This window comes from Chionomys nivalis, chromosome 5 (assembly GCF_950005125.1).
Source record: "Chionomys nivalis chromosome 5, mChiNiv1.1, whole genome shotgun sequence".
NCBI lineage: Eukaryota > Metazoa > Chordata > Mammalia > Rodentia > Cricetidae > Chionomys > Chionomys nivalis.
This window is the reverse complement of record NC_080090.1, coordinates 49,954,303-49,973,525: the sequence shown is the minus strand read 5'-3', so window position 1 is coordinate 49,973,525 and position 19,223 is coordinate 49,954,303. Positions and strand designations below refer to the sequence as shown.

At 40.3% G+C, this 19,223-nt stretch overlaps 1 protein-coding gene across 1 annotated transcript in view; it reads right to left on the bottom strand.

Annotated features, from left to right (window-relative positions):
• Fhit (fragile histidine triad diadenosine triphosphatase) overlaps window positions 1-19,223 on the bottom strand; it is a 1,428,341-nt gene that overhangs the window by 11,800 nt on the left and 1,397,318 nt on the right. The window contains exon 8 of the mRNA XM_057769802.1: window positions 11,324-11,422. Within this exon, the coding sequence (XP_057625785.1) occupies window positions 11,324-11,422 (99 nt within the window). The remainder of the gene's footprint in view (window positions 1-11,323; window positions 11,423-19,223) is intronic.

The following is a 19,223-nucleotide window of genomic DNA, read 5'->3' as shown; positions in this document are numbered from 1 at the left end:
AGTATAAATTATCCTTTTAATAGATGTATGAACACATTACCTATGTGTGTCTGTTCTCCACCGATCTGGCATCACTTAGGAATTCCATTAAAGCTGTACATTTTATTTTTGTTCTGCTCCTGTTTGCTTTATTTGCAGAGCAATTCATATAGTAATCGGACAGCAAAAGAATTTCTCTTTCCTTTCCATTCCTGCTCTGGCAGAATCTAAGTATGATTCTTATTTTGTTGTCTCGGGTACGGCAGGCTACACCAATAAATTTGTCTAGGCCTGATAACTTGTTTGTTGAAAAGCATTTAAAACAAGTTTGAGTTCTCTAATCACTATCAAATTACTCATAGAATCTTTTGATCTTATGTAAGGTGGATCAATTTTATTTTTCTGGAAATGTGATTATTTAATCTAAGCTTTCAAATATGTGATTTCACACATTCTCTATATCTTTTCAGCAGCAACAATAACTATACAGAAGTTTGCTTTTTGTTTCTAATACTGGATTTCCTTGGTGATTTCTCCTTTTAAAGAACCAAGATTTGGTCTCTTTGATCATTTTATTTGATTGTACGTATGTTTCCCATTGTACTACCTATCTTTATTATCTTCTTATTTTGAAACAGTTAGGTTCTCTAACTATTCAGAATGGTTCTACAATACCTCTCAGATATTAATTTATTGATTAAATACATTAAGTCATAGTTAAAAGAAAATCATCCTCTAAATACCTGCTTAGTCCACTGTAAGTTTTAGCTGTCTTCATTTAGCTCAGAAGAGTTTGCATATTTTGTCTTATTGCTTTTACTTTGTAATTCCTTTAGTATGTGAATTGATGATGAAGTCTCTTAGGTTTGTATGAAAAAAAATGTATTTACCCTCATCAATTGTCAACTTCCTGTCAAATACTTCAGATAAGATATAATATCAAATAATAATAACATATAATAATAAATCAACTCATGAAGAGAAAAGTTGTATTTTGGTTCATATGTTTAGTAAACAGCCAACTAGTCTTCCTGTACTTGGGATTCTGGGTAGAAAGTTTGTGAGAGCAAAGCCACTAACTCCATTGCAGGAGAAAGAGGAAAAGGAAGACCATGATCCCATAGTTCACTTCAGGAGCATGATCTAGGACATCTCCCTATGCTCAGTTCTTGATTCTGTCACCTCCCGCAGGTGCCAGAGTGAGACCAACCCTTCCATATGTGTCAGGGCATTAAAGACATTGCAGATCTAAACTACAGCATTTATAAAGAATTAATGAATGTTATGGATATCTGTCTAGCTTGATAATTATTTTCTATTGGCTACATAAAATATTCATGTTTACTGATTTTGATAGTTTTTGTTATTGTTGCCTTTGAAGATACACCACTTTCTTATATCTTTGCTGCAATTTTATTGGGATTTGAATTCATATGAATTATCCTTCATTTTGTCCTGTAGCTTGGATATGTTCTTGAATTTTTTGGCATCACACACACACACACACACACACACACACACACTGAAAGAGAGACAGAGACAGAGAGAGACAGAAGACAAACCAAAATGAGGGTTTGTCCTCTTCCTTCTCCATGGTCCATGGTTGAGTTGACTAACAATCGTGTTTATGAAGATGTGGTACTAAATCCATTTAGTATGTGTCTGTATTTTTTTTCAACTTTATATTGCTTCTATTTGGTACTTTTTCACATCATCTGAGACTTTTTAATGGGTATTTTGTGAAATTTTATTTGATAATATACTTCAATTGCTTATGAAAAATGTAGCTCGAGAGTCTTCAATTTGCCTTCCACAAATAACTGTCATTTCCATTATTCTTTTCTACTTGACTTCATTTTATTAAAACCATTCGATACTTTAACTCACAAATGAAAAGTCTCACACAGTTGGTTTTTAAAGAAGCCACTTGTGGGACTTTGGATGAGAAATGTCCTCCAGAGGCTCCTGTATTTGAAGGCTTGCTCCCAGGTGGCACTGCTTAGGAAGGAATGGAGCCTACTGCAGGAAGTCGCGAGGGGCTGGCTTTGAGGGTTATGATCTTGCTCTACTTCCTGGCCCCCTTTTCTGCTTCGTACATATAAATTAAAACTAGTGGTTAGTTTCCTGCCCCTGCCCCCTGCTGCCATGCATTCCATGAAGTGATTGACTTTATCCCTCTGGAATCATTAGTCAAAACAGATCTTTGTTTGCCTCCACTGTGGGGTATTTTATCACAGCAACGGCACAGCGTGACTCCACTTGTGTTCCTGGTCCCGAACTGTATAAATCCCAATGAGCATCTATACAGTAGAATGCCATTCTGAAACCATGGAGCTTCACTTAGGGTTTTATACCTTCAATATCTACTAGATTTTATTTATTTATATTTATTGTTCTTTCCAATTCAATACCCAGAAAGTTAAATTCATTTATCCACTACAAAAAAAACTATGAAAAATGTGAAACTAGAAAAAAAGCTTAATCTGTGAAAAAAAGTAACATCTGCGATTTTTAAAATAGATTCCGCTTTCTGCTAAATTAAAGAAACTTAAACTAAAACATTCGACATTCTCTATCCATAAACAATGTAAACAGTTGCTTTAACATCTGTGTTTGATAGCTACACTTTTTACATAAACTATGATTGGTCACTTATTTGTAACAAAATGCTGTAATACCATAGGCCAGGAGGCAATGGAAATCCACCTCCCACAGTTATGGGGGACAGTGGTCCAACAGCAAGGCCACCTGTTCTGGGGTTGCTTCTCTTGTCCTGAAGTCACCCTCTTCAGACTATCTTCTCAAGTGAGCACAGGAAGACACACTGAAACCCACAGTATAAGGCTGCTAATTTCATCGTAGAGGCCACATACTAGTGATGTCATCCTCACTTAATTACCTGCCAAAGAACCATCACCTAACACCGTCACATGGCAAGTAGGACCTTAGCATATGAGTTCAGAGGTGGAACATGGTAACTGCTTCCTGGCATTTTTTGGTGTGTTTATGGGTGAGCACACAGACACATATGCTTGGTATTCTTTTGGGAACAAACCACAAAAATAATTTAAGATAATATGCTGATGTTATAGTCTTCCAGGAACATATTATCTTTTTTTTTTTTTTCTGCCAGTAAGTTAAAGGACTAAGAATTTGAGATCATTTGAATTAAACTTTAGGAGAGACTTTCTCAGATGTGCTGATGATTAGTTGTGGGGCCAAAGTTAGTATAAGGAATGGACCACATCTAGCTCACTCTTACTGTGGGAATTAATCCTGCCAGATCTCTGGCATCCCACTTAACTGCAGGGGTTTTGTAAGTATTCTCTTATGCACAAGCTCTAAATCTATCCTCTTCTCTGAGAGTTATGTGTACCTTCAGTGGAAAAGCAACCCAAATGTGGGGCTCACCTCTGTAGATTCCTCTCTTCTCCTGGCCATGTAAAATTTGACTGTGTTGGTATCTCCAATGTGTCTAAATGTTCTGGACAGTTTTTTAGTTGAATAGAGTAGGAAGTTTGAATTAGCGACAGAAGCACAAGTTGTGATTTTCTTTTCCATTCTGGTAGTCTGAAAACTTCTCCCCTCTGTAGTTTGTAGTATTTCATAACTATTTCCCACCAATTTTTAATGACTTCACCACACCAATAATATGTTATCTTCAGAACATTAAATAATATGGGAAACAATGACTTACAGCATTGACATAATAGTTTCATGTCTTATCCATTCTTTTTTTTTTATATTTTTTATTTATTACGTATACAATATTCTGTCTACATGTATGCCTGCAGGCCAGAAGAGGGCACCAGACCCCATTACAGATGGTTATGAGCCACCATGTGGTTGCTGGGAATTGAACTCAGGACCTTTGGAAGAGCAGGCAATGCTCTTAACCGCTGAGCCATCTCTCCAGCCCTCCATTCTTTTTCTTTAAAACAGTCCTAGACCTGGATGGAGGGGAGGTGGACCTTGGGCTTCCCTCAGGGCAGGGAACCCTGACTGCTCTTCGGACTGGTGTGGGGGGAGAAGGGAGTGGAAAGTGGGGGGAGGGGGAGGGAAAAAGGAGGTGGGGAGGAGGCAGAAATTTTTAATAAAAAAATAAATAAAAAAAATAAAACAGCCCTAGGGAGCATGTGTTGTGCATTCTCTATCAGTGCAGTTCACAGATGAGTAAATTGATGAATGAAAGGGTGATCTGTCCTAGTCCAGAGAATAAATTTAGTGTTACTATTTTACTGAAAGTAAAAGCCAAAACTTCAGACAACTTGGGGCATGATCTTGAAGACTACAGACTTAGAGAACATGCGATGTTTTTATTCACCTAGTGATGAAAATGAGAGTTTGGTCTCAAGAAGAACCAGGATGAGGCTGGGACATGCTTTTATAACTACGATGCTCATTGTATTGGCCTTTTTGTTTTGAAGTAGCTTCTAGAATGTACCATGTAAAGCAGAAGACCAACACATTAACCTTAGACTCTTCTATTAACTGCCAGTAGAGCATTTTAACTCTTGTTTCTAAAATGCTTGCATGAGGTTTCCGTAGGGGACTCAAGGTTTGTTCTATGATAAGGGTAATGTGGGGCCCAAAGAGCCAGGTCACTGCAGGGGGCGGAGACAAAAAAGGAGAGGGAAGCAGAGAGTCATCTCTTGAAGAGCTAGATTACATGAAAATGTGGGTTTATTCCTCTCATTGTTATGTACCAGTACTGTTTTTTTTTTTTTTTTTTTTTTTTAAGAAAATAATGTTCTGCCTCAATTTCCCTTAAGGGCAAAAGTATTTGGAGGAAGAAAAGAGAATTCATTAATTATATTGTGGGCTGAGATTAATTTACTAGTTATACTGCTAAACCCATTGAACCATTCCTTTTCTCCATAGGTATGGGGCAGAGGACAATTTCATAGATAAGGTACACTCTTAAATACCCACCACTCATGAACTAAATTCACTGGGCTATATTTTGGCTTATTGGAGAAGTCACTACTTTTGCTGGTGAACCCAGCTTGGATAACCCAGGTTGATCAGCTAAGTGATAACTTGGGTGATGTTCAAGCATGCCATAATGATGCAGCAGTTACTTTGGAAGCAGTGGCTGAGGTCCCCTGCAGACAGCGGAACAGGTGAAGTGGGTAAATACCTGCTATTATTATGTGACGAGGTCAAGGATTAGTAATGTGAATTTTTATTGCCTTTCTTCATATTCACCTCCCGTGATCTCCAGGAGTCTTTTGCTAGAAAGGATGGAGGCAGGGAAAGACAAAATTCACACGCTGTCAGGAGAGAACTCTCAAAGGCAAAAAGAACAAGTAGAGAAAGGAAAAGCCAGTGATTGGACAGCTTTATTTGAGGTTTGATAAAATAGCAGAGTATGCAGACCATAGGCACTCATCCATTCTGCAGACAGGGATGGAGAGCTATGTTTTACTATATTTCCATTTTACTAGGTGCAAGTAAAAGTCTTAAACTCTATTTTTAAATTTTTCAAGATACGGTGTGTGTGTGGTGTGTGTGTATGTCTGTGTGTGTGTGGTGTGCACACATGTGCACACGAGTGCCTGCCTATGGAGACCAGAAAAGAGTGCTGAGTCCCCTAGAGCTGGAGTTAGAAGCCTTTGGGAGCCCAACTTAGGTCCTCTGGAAAAGCAGCAGGTGTACTTAACCATTGAGCCATCTCTCCAGGCTGGGCGGTGGTGGTGCACGCCTGTAATCCCAGCACTCGGGAGGCAGAGGCAAGTGGATCTTTGTGAGTTTGAGGCCAGCCTGGTCTAGAAGAGCTAGTTCCAGGACAGGAACCAAAAGCTACGGAGAAATCCTGTCTCGAAAATCAAAAAAAAAAAAAAAAAAAAAAAAAAGCCATCTCTCTAGTCTAAAACTCGCATTTATTTTTTTGCTACTGGATCATACTTTCCTGAAAACACTTTTCTGTTGATTGTTCATGCTGTTGCAAAACTCATACGGGTAAAACTGAACCTGTGACACTAGCCATTTCTATTACAAGTAGAGATACATGTTCTTAGAAAAGTCTATTCCTCATCCACATCCCCACACGCTAAAATTTGTAGCCATCAGTGGCCTGCAGAAATATTTTTATTCAAACTATTTAGTTCAAGTACTATTTCTGCAAAATAATAAGCAAAATGAAAGCCTATTATGAACATTGGGGTAGATGGTCTTACAGATGACTATAACAACTTAACAGAGTGACCATCCTGATAATTCTGCATAAGTCATTTAATGGGACATTGTATTGGATCACTCTTGATGATTCTATGCTTTATCATTCTCACGCACGAGGGACTTGGTCTATCTTTATGACCTTGCAATAGAAAGTACATTCAAGAAATGTAACACAAGGAGGAGGGCAAAGAGGGCATCAAGATCCAAAAGAAGCAAGGACCAGGAAGAAAAAGTAAAAATTCTCTTTTCTTGCTTCTGTTAAATCACCAACCGTGTCTGTTTCTGGCAGAGTAAAGATGAATATACTCAGATGTATTCATATTCAAATATTGAATCTTAAGGGAAGCATCATCTCTTACCATGCTAAAGAAAATGTGTGGTCATATCAATTAGGGGCTGATTGAAGGAGGACGGGTAAACATTTTCACTGTTGTTAATGAGGCTTCCTGCTCATGTGGTCCAGACTAAATCCCTCAAGCTCCAGCACAAGGCTATCTCTTCCCCTCAGATTTCTTTCATGAATCCCTTGAGTTTTTCTCACTGAAAGCTGTTTGTGCGAAGGGCAGACCCTCTCTGTGGCTGGGAGGGGGATAGGTTTTAAGAGGTGTCATTTGCAGACTGAAGCATGGAACCAACAGGCAGACTTGTTGCATCTTGTCAGCCTTGACCGTCTGTCCATGACTATCACCGACTGTCCATCGGCTGAAATTATAGCGGCTCTTAAAAATTGCTGGTGCCAAAATCTCCCTTGACTGTACATCTGTAACTACTACTAATAATATTGTTTGGGGCAGACTCAGTTGCTTTGAAATTGCACTGCACTGTTATAAGTAAATGAGAGGCAACCAATTATCTATGAAGTCAAGACACACACAGAGGAGAGTGTGATGAATTGGAGATGATCTCGCTGACACAACACAGTGTGGGAACCTGTCCTGCTTTGACGTCTCATCAAAGCTGGGAGGTGATGTTTACATATCTTCCAGCAGAGATCCCCCAGTTCCGGCGGGGAGGAGGAGATGACAGCATCATTCCGCCACTGGTACACATGTTGCTGAATTAAAATTAGAAAGGCAGCAAATCCAAGTGTTAAATATCTACAGAAAGAATCATCACACTCCAGAAAGGAGGCAAGGTTAAAGAGATGCAGATCCAACTGTCACACGGCGAAATCCATCCCGGAAATCAGCTCAGTGTGCAGGGAAGCAATGTATAAATTCATCCAGGCAGAGAAGAGGCACTGAATTCCAGGAACCAAAGGAGTTTAGCCTCATCAGTGAGCTGTCTGACAGGCATTGAGACAGCTATAGCGTCACCCAGCAACCAGTGAACTCCTAACTTCAGTGGTACAGCAAAAGCAGAGCCTGCTTTTCATGATTGCCCGAGAAATTCTGACCGACTTGCGTTCTGGTTGGACAAAGAGATAAAGAAGGAGGCTAAATCGCCATCTGCTTTGCAGAGGCATAGGGGAGGAGATGGAAAATTCCTCTAATGTTGTTGCCTTCATGACTGCCAGAGGCTGAGCGTGCATGTGTGGCTTGTGGGAAATTTTAATTGTGTGGGTCCCAACAGCTCTTGTGTGCTAAGAGTGTGTGCATAGAAAAAACACAGAGTGTGGTTTCTACTTTATAAAACAACTTTATACACAGGGCCATTCACTTCCAGTAACACTCCTTTGTCTACAGATACAGGGTGTCTCAGCTGTAGGTGTTCGCATTCTTCTCTGAAATTCTTTGAAGGCGAACACAGACTCTTAGCAAGCAGAAGCCAGTCTCCTAGGAGAAGTAGCAATTCTGCGTAGACCCAATAGCCTGAGATGCAGTAGGTTTTCTTGTATCCTTGTACAACGAAGTGGCTAAGAGATGAGTTTGATTTTCTTCCATAGTTCTCATCTTCCCCACTGGGAGGGGTAGGTTTGGGGTCATTTTACTCTTAAATTTTAATCATTGCTGTTCATTTCCCAGAGGTGGCAATCATATTAAATGTCTCAGAGATTATTTTGTTACAATATTTCTAAATAGATCAAGTAGGGAGTCGCAGGGTCTCAATCTAGTGATAGCATTTAAGCCAAGGAGCAACTGGCCCTTCTTTCTAGATGATAGAACGGAGCTCAGTCCTGGTAGTTGTAGGTGAACAACGACAGAGAGCTGGCGTTTCAGTAGCACCGCATCTCCTTCCTATTGATGCTTAGACTTCTAATTAGAAGCAGTGTTCTCTTTGACATTGAGGCCAAGACTACCCAGTTTGAGATACATGTACTGCAATGCAAAAAGCGAATCACAGAAACAGTAAGTGAGCAGTTCCCTACAGGGTCCACAAAGAGCAGAGAAATTTATAGGGCAAGGGAGGGAGGAATGAGCTTAGGCGAACACTGGACCCACCTACTTGGGCATGCGGTCAGATGATAGAGAAACCAGGAAGCAGGGCAGCCTAGTAGGAATCAGCACAGCTGGAGAAATCTACAAGTAGAGCAAAGTCAGTTGTGAAACCAACCAGGGCTCGTTTTGGTTCCTACTACCTCGTCTAGGGTGGTAGGGAACCAGGTGCTGGGGAACAAAGGAATCGAGCAGCAGAGGAGAAAGTCCTTTTTCTGAGGAGACTAGACAGGCTACTAAGCACAGAGGACTACTTGAGGGGTGATATAGGAGCTGGGGAAGGAAATATAAAGTGGCAGAAAGGTGAGCAGTGTGACAACGAAGAATGACACGAATGGGTCGAGCCGTTGTGTTGGCATTGTGAATATTGTCCTTTTAAACCACGGAGCACAGAAAAAAAAAATAACACGGCCAAGCTTGGGTTTTAGAATAGGATACTTTTCTTTGTATCTTCTCAGAAACAATGGATGATTTTAATTCCTCCCGGGTCCCCATCCTATCTCTGGCTATGCCTCTTGAAAAATTTCAAGATTTTGAAGAGCAACAACAAACCAAGTCTTTCAAGTCATCCTGCCCAAGGTGGATATGCTGTTGTCAGTATTATCAGAAAAGTCTGGGAAAGTCACGTTCATCTTAATTTCACATAAGCAAAAGGTATTTTCTTTAAGCCCAGGTAAATATAAACTAGATAACACTATATGCAAGTTTGCTATAAAGATGGAATTTGAAAATGGAGGGCCTAGTATCAAACAACTAAAGGGACAACCTAAGGACCAGATGTACAGAGGGAGTAAATTTAGTCCCTTTGTATTGTACGTAGTAGTGATGCTCTTGATAAATTTTAAGGACCCTTCATCACATTAGGAGCAGTGGCTACCGTATCTTTTTCTAGACTCAGTCCCCACATCAGGCTGCTGAATAGGTCAGTTATTTAGTCTGTAACCAGAGCCCATTAAAGAATAATGCAAGCTTTAGTTAATAAAAACAATGAATAGGCCTGGTGCCCAACGATGTTTGTATCACCACCTAGGACAGCTGTCTTTCTGGTAAGACTCGCTAGTTAAATAAATTTGCTCAGAAGGCAGGTAAACTCAGGACTCAGGCAGAAGCATTAAGCATTGAGTTAGAAATCAAAACTCCTAATGTATGTAGATAACCTCTTGTGAAGCAGACCCTTACGACTCCATAAAGTCCTCTGCGAAAGCCTAGAGTTTTCTTGCCTCTACCTGAAAACACCCATTGTTTAGGAAGCTCAGAAAAACAATTGCATTCTAATCAATTGTGCCTGAAGATGTGGTACCCTCATTTCTACAGGGCATTCCAAAGTGACACACTAGACTTCTGATGAGGAATTGAACAGAAAACCATGTTTGTTCATGCCCATAGGCCGGCCAGTGTTCATTATCAATCCTGTCTCTCCAGACAGAGGAGAAGGTGAACGGTGGTAAAGGTTAAAAGCAAACTATGACCGGTAGCTTCTCTGTACTCCATCAGGCCAAGGGACACAGACTTGACGCACGTTTGGTGGAACAAACTGAGCTTTGCAGTGCTTGGCTGCAGTGGCCTGCTTGCACTGAGCTGGAGAGGCATAGAGAAAGCCCGCGTCATTTGTAGGGTGGTGCAAAGCTATCATAATGTCTGAGAGTAACAACATGGCCTGCTAGAGACACCAAACAACCTGTGCTTCACGACCATGCTGGCACTAGTTTTAAAAATGGCTTGCTTGTATCTGTCTCTATGACACATCTAAAAATTACAAAGAAAAATAAATAAAAGGGCAAATACTTGTTCCTAAACTTCCTCCCTCAACTCTTAAATAAGCCTTCCTTGCATTCAAATTTGTTCATCCAACAAACGTTCTCAAATTTCCTGTCTACAGCCTACACTTCACTTTATATGGGCTGTTTCTGTTAATGCCTTACATTGTCCTATCTCTGGATTTGTTCTGTGATGGTGACAAAAACCTGGACACACTTGGGAAGAGTCCTCAGGGTGCTCTTTCTAGTTTGAGACTTCAAGCACCGGCAACATGACACCAGAAAAGACAGCACTCTGGGTCATTAAGAAATTAATGTATTCGAAAAGTAAGGCTGGGAAAAGAATGGTCAATGAATGCATATGCCTTTGAGCTTCCTTGCATTTCATATCAAAGCAGTGTACAGTGGTTTTCTTTTAACCTGCAGAGGATTCTGTTCAAAATCTCCCATTGTGCCCCAAACTAGGGACAGTACCCAGTACTCTATATATACTTTATTCTATACATATGATAAAGGTTGATTTATAAAGTATAGGGTGAGGTCAACAATGGAATAAACCAATTATAACAATGTACAGTCGTGAGAGTTATGTGAACAACTGCACATGCCAGAGAGGTTGGTATTACCCAGATGGCCCATAAGGGCTCACCACTCTCCTGGCTGAGCCCATCAGAGCCTGTCACCTCCCCAACTGTTGACTCATTTGTACACTCAGGAGTGCTCTCTTTATTAATAAACTACCTCTATCTTTACTAGTCACCATAGGCCCCTGGCCAATTCTTTGTTTCAGGACACAAGAACCTGGAAAGCTGAGGACTTTTTCTCCAGACTCCTGTCCATTCCTACAGTGGCAAGAGGGGACATAAAATCCCACATGGCTCAAGACTGTCTTTACACAGCTTCTCTATCCTTTGTAGTCCCCGTTGGGGAGACATCGGTACTGTTACTTTTCTTTATCTTTCCAAGCCATCATCTTCCCTTTCCTGAGGCCCATGAGGAGACCTGGGCGAAGATGAAGGACTTGATGTTTACCTGAAAGTAGACACGCAGCGCCTCAGCTTCTGCAGCCATCTCCTCCTCAGATCTCCAGAAGGCTGGGGAGTCCTCTTGCTCTTTGTCATGTTTCTGGAGCTTTGGAGGAAGAGAATAAAATAGGCTCGTGAAAGAATCCCTGAGATCTTCTTTAATAGTGTTGAGGAAAGGAGAGAGAGTGGAAATAACTTGCAAAGTAGAAGCCTGTAGGTGTATCTTAATTCCGCTAATTGCCCAATTTTGAAAATAGTTTCACGTAAGAATTGACATTTCTTGCTTCTCTAATAAAATCGCAAGATTCGGCTGCACTGGGGTGGCTGCTGCTTCATGCTTGCCTGATGAGCAAGGGCCTGCGACAGACTAAGGCTGCGTAAAACAGGAGGCCACTAGGGGCAGCATCCTGCTATTCAACACCCCTTCGTTTCCTTGCGCTTATCAGCGCCATTTAATCATTGACATCCCTGACTGCAGCTGTCTCTGCCCATGCTCAGTCCTCCATCTGGCCTGCAGCCTACCTATCAGTCTCTCTGGCTTTAGCTGTCTTTTATGAGCTCCAAGCAGTTGTAAGCATTCAGACAGGAAGAAACTCTGGGGTTAGACACTCAAGTCCCTTCCCTTTGGCTATCAGGCTACTGTAAAGAGTAGACTCTTAACAAAGTAGAATTTCCCAGAAGTCCTGTGCTGGAAAGGGAGACTGAGGTCCTGGTGCCCTGCAGGGAAGGGGTTATCCAGACTTCACACGTGCTGACTGTGTCACAGTTGCACACTTCCTGGCTTTTCTTTCGTGTTCCTAGAAAGCCAAAGGAAGTAGAGAGAAACTGAGTCTTTCTTTCTGGCTCTGGCTAAACTGCACATGAACCCATTTTCCATGTGCAGTTTGTTTTCTAATTTCTTTTAAGAAGTAGCAGGTTATGAATCGAAGTGGATCTGCGACAACAGAAACTAGGAGAAAACAGTACAGGAAATTAACAATGTAGTCTTAGTCAATTCAGTTCCTCCGTAGACAATTTTCTATCCATGTAGAAACATATATATTACATAGTCACATATATTTATGTATACATATATAGAATTATGAGCAAAGACATGTTTAAAATTGCTGTATAGAGTGAACCATGTGTCTGTTTTATCAGAGAGCAGGTTTTTAGTAGAGTTTAATCTCTCTCTTGCTCGCCTATTGTAGTTCAGTTCTGTTACCAATATGCCATTTCTGTGGCTGTGTGTGTGTGTGTGTATGTGTGAGAGAGAGAAAGACAGAGAGAGAGACAGACAGAGAGAGAGACAGAGACAGACAGACAGACTGATTGACTGACTGACACACACACAGAGCGCTAAAGGTCCAATTGCTCACAAGATGTACAGTGTAGTGATTCATGTTCAGGTGCTTAGATAGATGGCTGTGTAGCACTGTCAATGACTGCCAACATTTATGATTTGGAGAGCAGCTTTTCTCATGCTCATATTTTACACAATCCTTACAGCTTCCCACAAGACACACGACTTAACTCCATTTACTCTGAAGGAAATGGGGCGGGGAACTCGGGAAAATCATGTACTTGTCTAGGTAGGAAAGGCCGGGTGTAAGCATTGTCCCCAGCCGGTTTTCTTTGTCTTGGAGAATCCATACAAACGGGCAACTCCATAGTGACTGCTTTCATTTCACTGCGTATCTGCTCATTTGGAACTGGGATGCTTTGAAAAAAACCTTGGGAGTTCAGCAAGGCCTCCATGGTCCATGGGTCAGGTATGAACACGAGAAGCTGCTTGCTAGAAACCGTGATAAAATGAAAGGGAGAGAATCACTGTACACATTTGTCCTGTGGCCTCCATACACATACTGTGGCATGTAGGCCTAACCCTCACCACACAAACACACACACACATCCATACACACACTAACCCTCTCTCTCTCTCTCTCTCTCTCTCTCTCTCTCTCTCTCTCTCTCTCTCACACACACACACACACACATACACACACACACTACTAATAAATAAAAACTTTTAACCTAAAATAGTAATATTCATTGTTTTGGGCCTCAAACGCTCAGTCTACTCTAGAGACCCCACTCCAGCAGCCTGCAGAACAGAGACTTTCCACATTTATCTTAGAGCAGTTTTGTTGTGGAAGACGAAATAGTACGGGAAAGGCATCCTTGCTTTCCAGCAAGGCTGTATTTCCACACCGAGGAAGTCTGGGCCTAAATGAGGCTCATTAGCATAGAACGAGGCCACAAATATCTTTATGAGGGTCATGGATCTTCCTTTCAGAATTTGGCTGCCAGCACACTGGTTTTCCATTTTGCCATACAGATTTAATTCTTCTTAGTGGAAGGAAAGCACATTAAGAAGTCATTTCCTTGCTGTAGAAGCAGATATGACGCAGTTGCTACAGGCGAGTTGAACGGGATTGCTATTCTACCCAAGAACTAATTTTCATTTTGCTACTACCTTTGGGTCTGTTATAAATCCATCTTGTAACAGTCTGATGGGGAAGACAAGGAGGGGTGCAAAAGCCGGAGAACGCGGCCTTCCCACCATGGCGCTGCTGTCGGAAGACATAGCAGGCTTGTCAATACAAACCACACCAGATGATTCCAAATAATTTAGATGCTAAGAACATTAATGCTTCCTGGCTATTAGGCACCCTTCTGTTGGTGTCATATGCTTTACAGATGGCATCACTTAGACATTCTTTACAGGATCTAGGAAAACCAATAGATCAAGCTAAATAAGTTTGCAAAGTTCGGTTGGGCATGGCTGAAGGTAAACTTTTGAGGTTTCCTTTTATGGGCCCCAGTTGAAAATTTTTCCCTTTCTGGATTTTCTTTCTTTCTTTTTTTTTTTTTTTTTTTTTTGGTTTTTCGAGACAGGGTTTCTCTGTGGTTTTGGAGCCTGTCCTGGAACTAGCTCTTGTAGACCAGGCTGGTCTCGAACTCACAGAGATCCGCCTGCCTCTGCCTCCCAAGTGCTGGGATTAAAGGCGTGCGCCACCACCGCCCGGCCTTTTCCCTTTCTTTAAGACAGCTGGACCCTGAATTCCTGTTGGACTTACTAGAGAAACTCTAAAAGACACAGCTTAAACCAATGACTCTGATTAAATACTTAGAGAATTTGAAAAAGAAAAAAAAAATTCCAGAACTATTGAAGGAAAGATGTCCGTGTGTTTAGGTAAGGGCTCTAACATGAATAGAAGTATAGCTGTCAACTTGTATCTGTGCCAGCAACTTTTCAGAGTACCAAAATTCAGTTTTCAAGTCTCAGATATGAAATGTATGGTATTTGCACACAACCTTTATATATCATCTGACATGCTTCCTGTTTGTAAACTGTCTATAAATCTCAATACAACACAAATGATGTGAAAATATTCATTCTGCTTGTGTTCAGTAGAGATGCCCTTGATTTTATGGGTTTTTTTGGGGGGGGTTTTTTTGTTGTTTTTTGTTTTTGTTTTTGTCAGTGGTCACTTGAACCCTTAGATGACAAACCAGCCATAGACCCAGAGCTCACTGGGTCTCACTGGCTCACTCATCTTCATCTTTACGACCATTCCTTGGGCCTTTTCAACAGTATCACATCTGCCCTTTGGTAACCCCACTGCAGTGTGGTTTTCTTTTGCTTAGCATAAGTCAAAGGGGCTTCTGGGTGGTAAGATTTGTCAAAGTAGCATGATGCTAACTATTCAAGGGGTTTCCAGTCTCTTCAAGAACTGGGAGGCTTCAGACAGATAGGACAGGAAGAATTCTGCTCTAGAAGGGCCATGGTGGAGACTAGGAAATTAAACCTGCAGAAGTCTGTGGAAAAATTCTGAGGTAACCTAAGAATGTGGTTGCAGTAGTCCAATGCGAGGTTAACAAAGTAGAGTTCTACCATCTTAAGCAACTGCTTTCTCAAAAGGCCAGTTTGACTTGTGTGAACCTGAGTTTGGGGATTTCATTTGTAAATGAACTTCCAGGTGACTTTAGGCTGCAAGAAGGAAGCGGTAATGCCTAATTATCATCACACCCAATAGTCAATCTGTTCCCAAAGTGAAAGGAAACAGTGTTCTCTCCTGTACTCAAAGGCAAGGAAGACAGAGAAGACAGACACTGAACGGTTGATTTCCAGTGCTATGGGATTGCCAAATAGAAGGGAGCTGGGTTAGGTCAGCTTGTTACAAGCTTCAGAATCACCAGATTTCACAAAGAAATGCTGTTATAATAAAAATAGTGATGGTGGCCAGGCAGGGTGGCACACACCTTTTACCCCAACCCTTGGATGGATCTCCAGGACAACAAGGGCTACACTGAAAGACTCTGTCTGAAGAAACAAACAAGAGAAGAGGGATGGGAGAGGGTGTTCCCTATGTAGTAGTCAACAAGGGCTCCACAGGTTGATAATTATAGTCTATAGACATTTGACTGTAAAAGCTACTAAATTAAGCCAAACTATTTATTTTAAAAATATCTTTACTTCAAAATTGGAGTCAAAATATATGTTACTTTGAGAAAGAGGTTCTGCTTTGATTTCTATGGGAAATGAAAGGCTGTGGATTCATTCTGGGTTAAGAAAAAACAGGTTGATGAAAAAAGAACTTCCTGAAAAATATATGATGGGAACAGGTGGCCCAGATGATCCAACATTTCAGAGTGCCTCTGTTGCCATTTCCTCTGAGTTCTACATCCAGAACAGCTTTAAGGCTGCTGACGGACATGATCCAGTCTCACAGAATACTTCAGCCAAGACTTAACAATTATCCTGATTTTCCCAGAGTCCCTCAAACAACACCAGCACCCACAAAACAACAGGAAGCAGTCTATAAAACCATAGACACATTTCCAAAATAGTGGTTATAAATGTTTGTTTTCATTTGAGGGTGGGATGGTTATACATTATTATTGGTTGTAGTAAATTGCTTTCTAAAAGGAGAAAGAGGAATATGATATAGAAATGATGGGAAAAAAGGTAGATTATTGAATCTACATTAATTCAAAAAACAACCGCTAATTTCAAAATATTTCATATATCTTGTTATACTGTATAAATACTTTATACTGTTATTTTGTTATACTGTATGTATATTCCTACTCTTAATTAAAATATTGTGTTTATGCAGCTCAACTAAAAATACAATGTATAACTAAAAATACAGATTAATAGTTACCTACAATAGTCAAACTTGTAGTCATGTAAGTTAAGTTTTCAAGGTCTACAAAGATATATTTCAGATAGATAGGTAATCTTCAAACACTTCAAAGACCTACAGAATATGTAATTTAAAATGTTTTAATAACTTAAGACTTTTCATGACAGTGAGACAAGTCTGCTCCTGACAGTATGAATATATTCCACAAAAGATGATGGGCAAAAAAGAAACTCCACAGCAAGTTTATTGTCTTTATGACAAAAGTTGGGCATGTGGACAAAGAAAATGCCCTTGTTGTTGTAGAACATTATTTTAAGGCGTGTTACTTTTGTTCATGCTGTGGAACATTTGTTCTATGTGTTGCTTTTGTTCATGCTGCATTTGTTTAACCTGTGAAGCTGTGATTCTTTGCCTGTCTAAAATACCTGATGTTCTAATAAAGAGCTGAACAGCTAGTAGGAAGGCAGGAGAAAGGACAGATAGGGCTAGCTGGCAGAGAGAATAAATAGGAGGAGAAATCTGGGAAGAAAAAGAAGAGGAGCAAGAGAAGAAGGAGATCAAGTATTGACAAAAGAAGGGGTTAGCCACCCAGTTAGTCACAGAGTAAGAGCGAAAGTAAGATATACAGAAATAAGAGAAAGGAAAAAACCCAGAGGCAAAAGATAGATGGGTTAAATTTAAGAAAAACTGGTTAGAAACAAGCCAAGCTATTTAAGGCTGGGCATTTATAAGTAAGAATAAGACTCTGTGAGTGATTTCTTTGAGGACCTGGTGGTTCCTCCCAAAGATCCTAAAAGTAAAGAGTAAAAAACAAACAACACCTTGCCTCAATTGCTGACAGTTGTTGTCCAACCTGGACTAGCAGGACACAAGAAAGGCAACTGCCAAGATTTAGCAAGACAAGGTAGTAATGTCCTTCAAAATTCCCTGCTTCACAAGAAAGTCCGTCATATATGTTAGGCCTGTAGGCCAAAGATGTATGCCTTAACATTACATAGAAACCTTGGGTGACTGTCCAGATAGCAAACTGTTTCTGTCATTTTTCACATTTTTTTTTTGGAAGTTGTTTGCCTGCACTTCCTACTTACTGGGGTAATATTTTTTTCTCAGTCTTTGATGGAGTTGAAGACTAGATAGTTATTATTATACTTTTTCTTAGTTATAATAAAAAGGTAAATTAGATACAAAACTTGAAACTCACCAAGATAAAAGAGATAATAGAGTATTTTCTCTAATTTTGCCTAACACAAATGGACTGGATATTGTAACTAATTCTTCTTTGATAACTGTTTGCTGAATATAATTTTACTATGTTAAAGTCGAGAGCTTGCTTTCTTTTTGATCAGATAAAATGGGTGAAATGCTATGGGATAATCCTTCTGTATGCTGTGAATATATTGCTCCCATTGGTTAATAATAAAGCCAATTTTACCTATAGCAAGGCAGAATAAGGCTAGGTGGGAAAACAAAGCTGAAAATACTAAGAGGGAGGAGGGCAGAGTTGAGAGAGATGCAAGCCAGCTGCCAGAGGAACAAGACATACTAGGGAACAGGTAAAGCCACAAAACCATATGGCAAAGTGTAGATGAATAGAAATTGGTTAATTTAAGTTGTTAGAGCTAGTTAATAACAAGCCTGAGCTACAGATCAAACATTCTGTAATTAATATAAACTTTAGTGTGTTTATTTGGGACCAGGTGGTCAGGACAAAGGAAAAGCTGTGCCTCTGTTTACACCTGTGTGTATAACACATGTATGCTTTTTTGTGCACATTGGGTGGTGAATACCATGTGTCTTCCATTATCACTATATTTTTTAAAAACTCTCTCATTGAGCCAGAAGCTTGCCGACACACCTAGACTGACTCACCAGACAAGACCCTGGAATCGAGAGTACAGCTGTTCAGTGCTATGCCCAGCTTCCCCCTGGGTGCTGGGAATCAAATTTTGATCCTTATGTTTATGCAGCAATTATTTACTCATAGCCACTTTTCTGTTTTTACTTAGTGAAATCCATATTTAAAGGGGCTCCCATAGTTAATCTGTTAAGTCACCTTAGGAGACACTTGGAAGTTTCCACAGGAAGATCATGAGCTGCAACATGTAATTGAGTTGTTCCAAAACCTATTTAGTGGTGGACTGTTAGGGAAGGGGGAAAGATTGCACAAATATCAAATTCAAGGATATCATGATAATGTGCCCTCTCCTGCCACTATTATTATTGTGTGGAGCCTTGCATAAACCATGAGCACTGCTTCAATTTTACAGTGCACCAACTATAAGATGTACACTTCTTCACATTTTAACATCTCTGAAATCAAAACATGACCTGTCATGAAGAGTCTGTCACAGTTTGATTGTCATGGCTTTTATTTCTTAGTAATACACTGAATAGCAGCAACTCTGACTGTGTTAGGATTTGATGTACTGGAAGTCACCATCTCTCCTCTCTGCCTTAAGTCCCAGAATCTAGATGTGACTCAGCTTGCTGTGCCAGTGCTCGACATCAAGGCTCTCTTCCTTCTGATGCCACAAGAGCTAAAATTCCACACAGATGCTTTGTTATTTGAAGGAAGGTCTGTAGCAGAGTAACAAAACTTCCAAAAGACTTGAACCAAAGTCTTCATTCCTATTCAATCCACTGAAGTCTGTGATGGCTCCTCCAAGGGAATTCTGTTTCTATAAAACTTTTGAAAAGAGATTTTTTTTTTTAAAAAAAGTATCTGCAGTCATCTCACTTGATCTGCTTGAAATGACTTTTGGGGAAGGAAGTGTT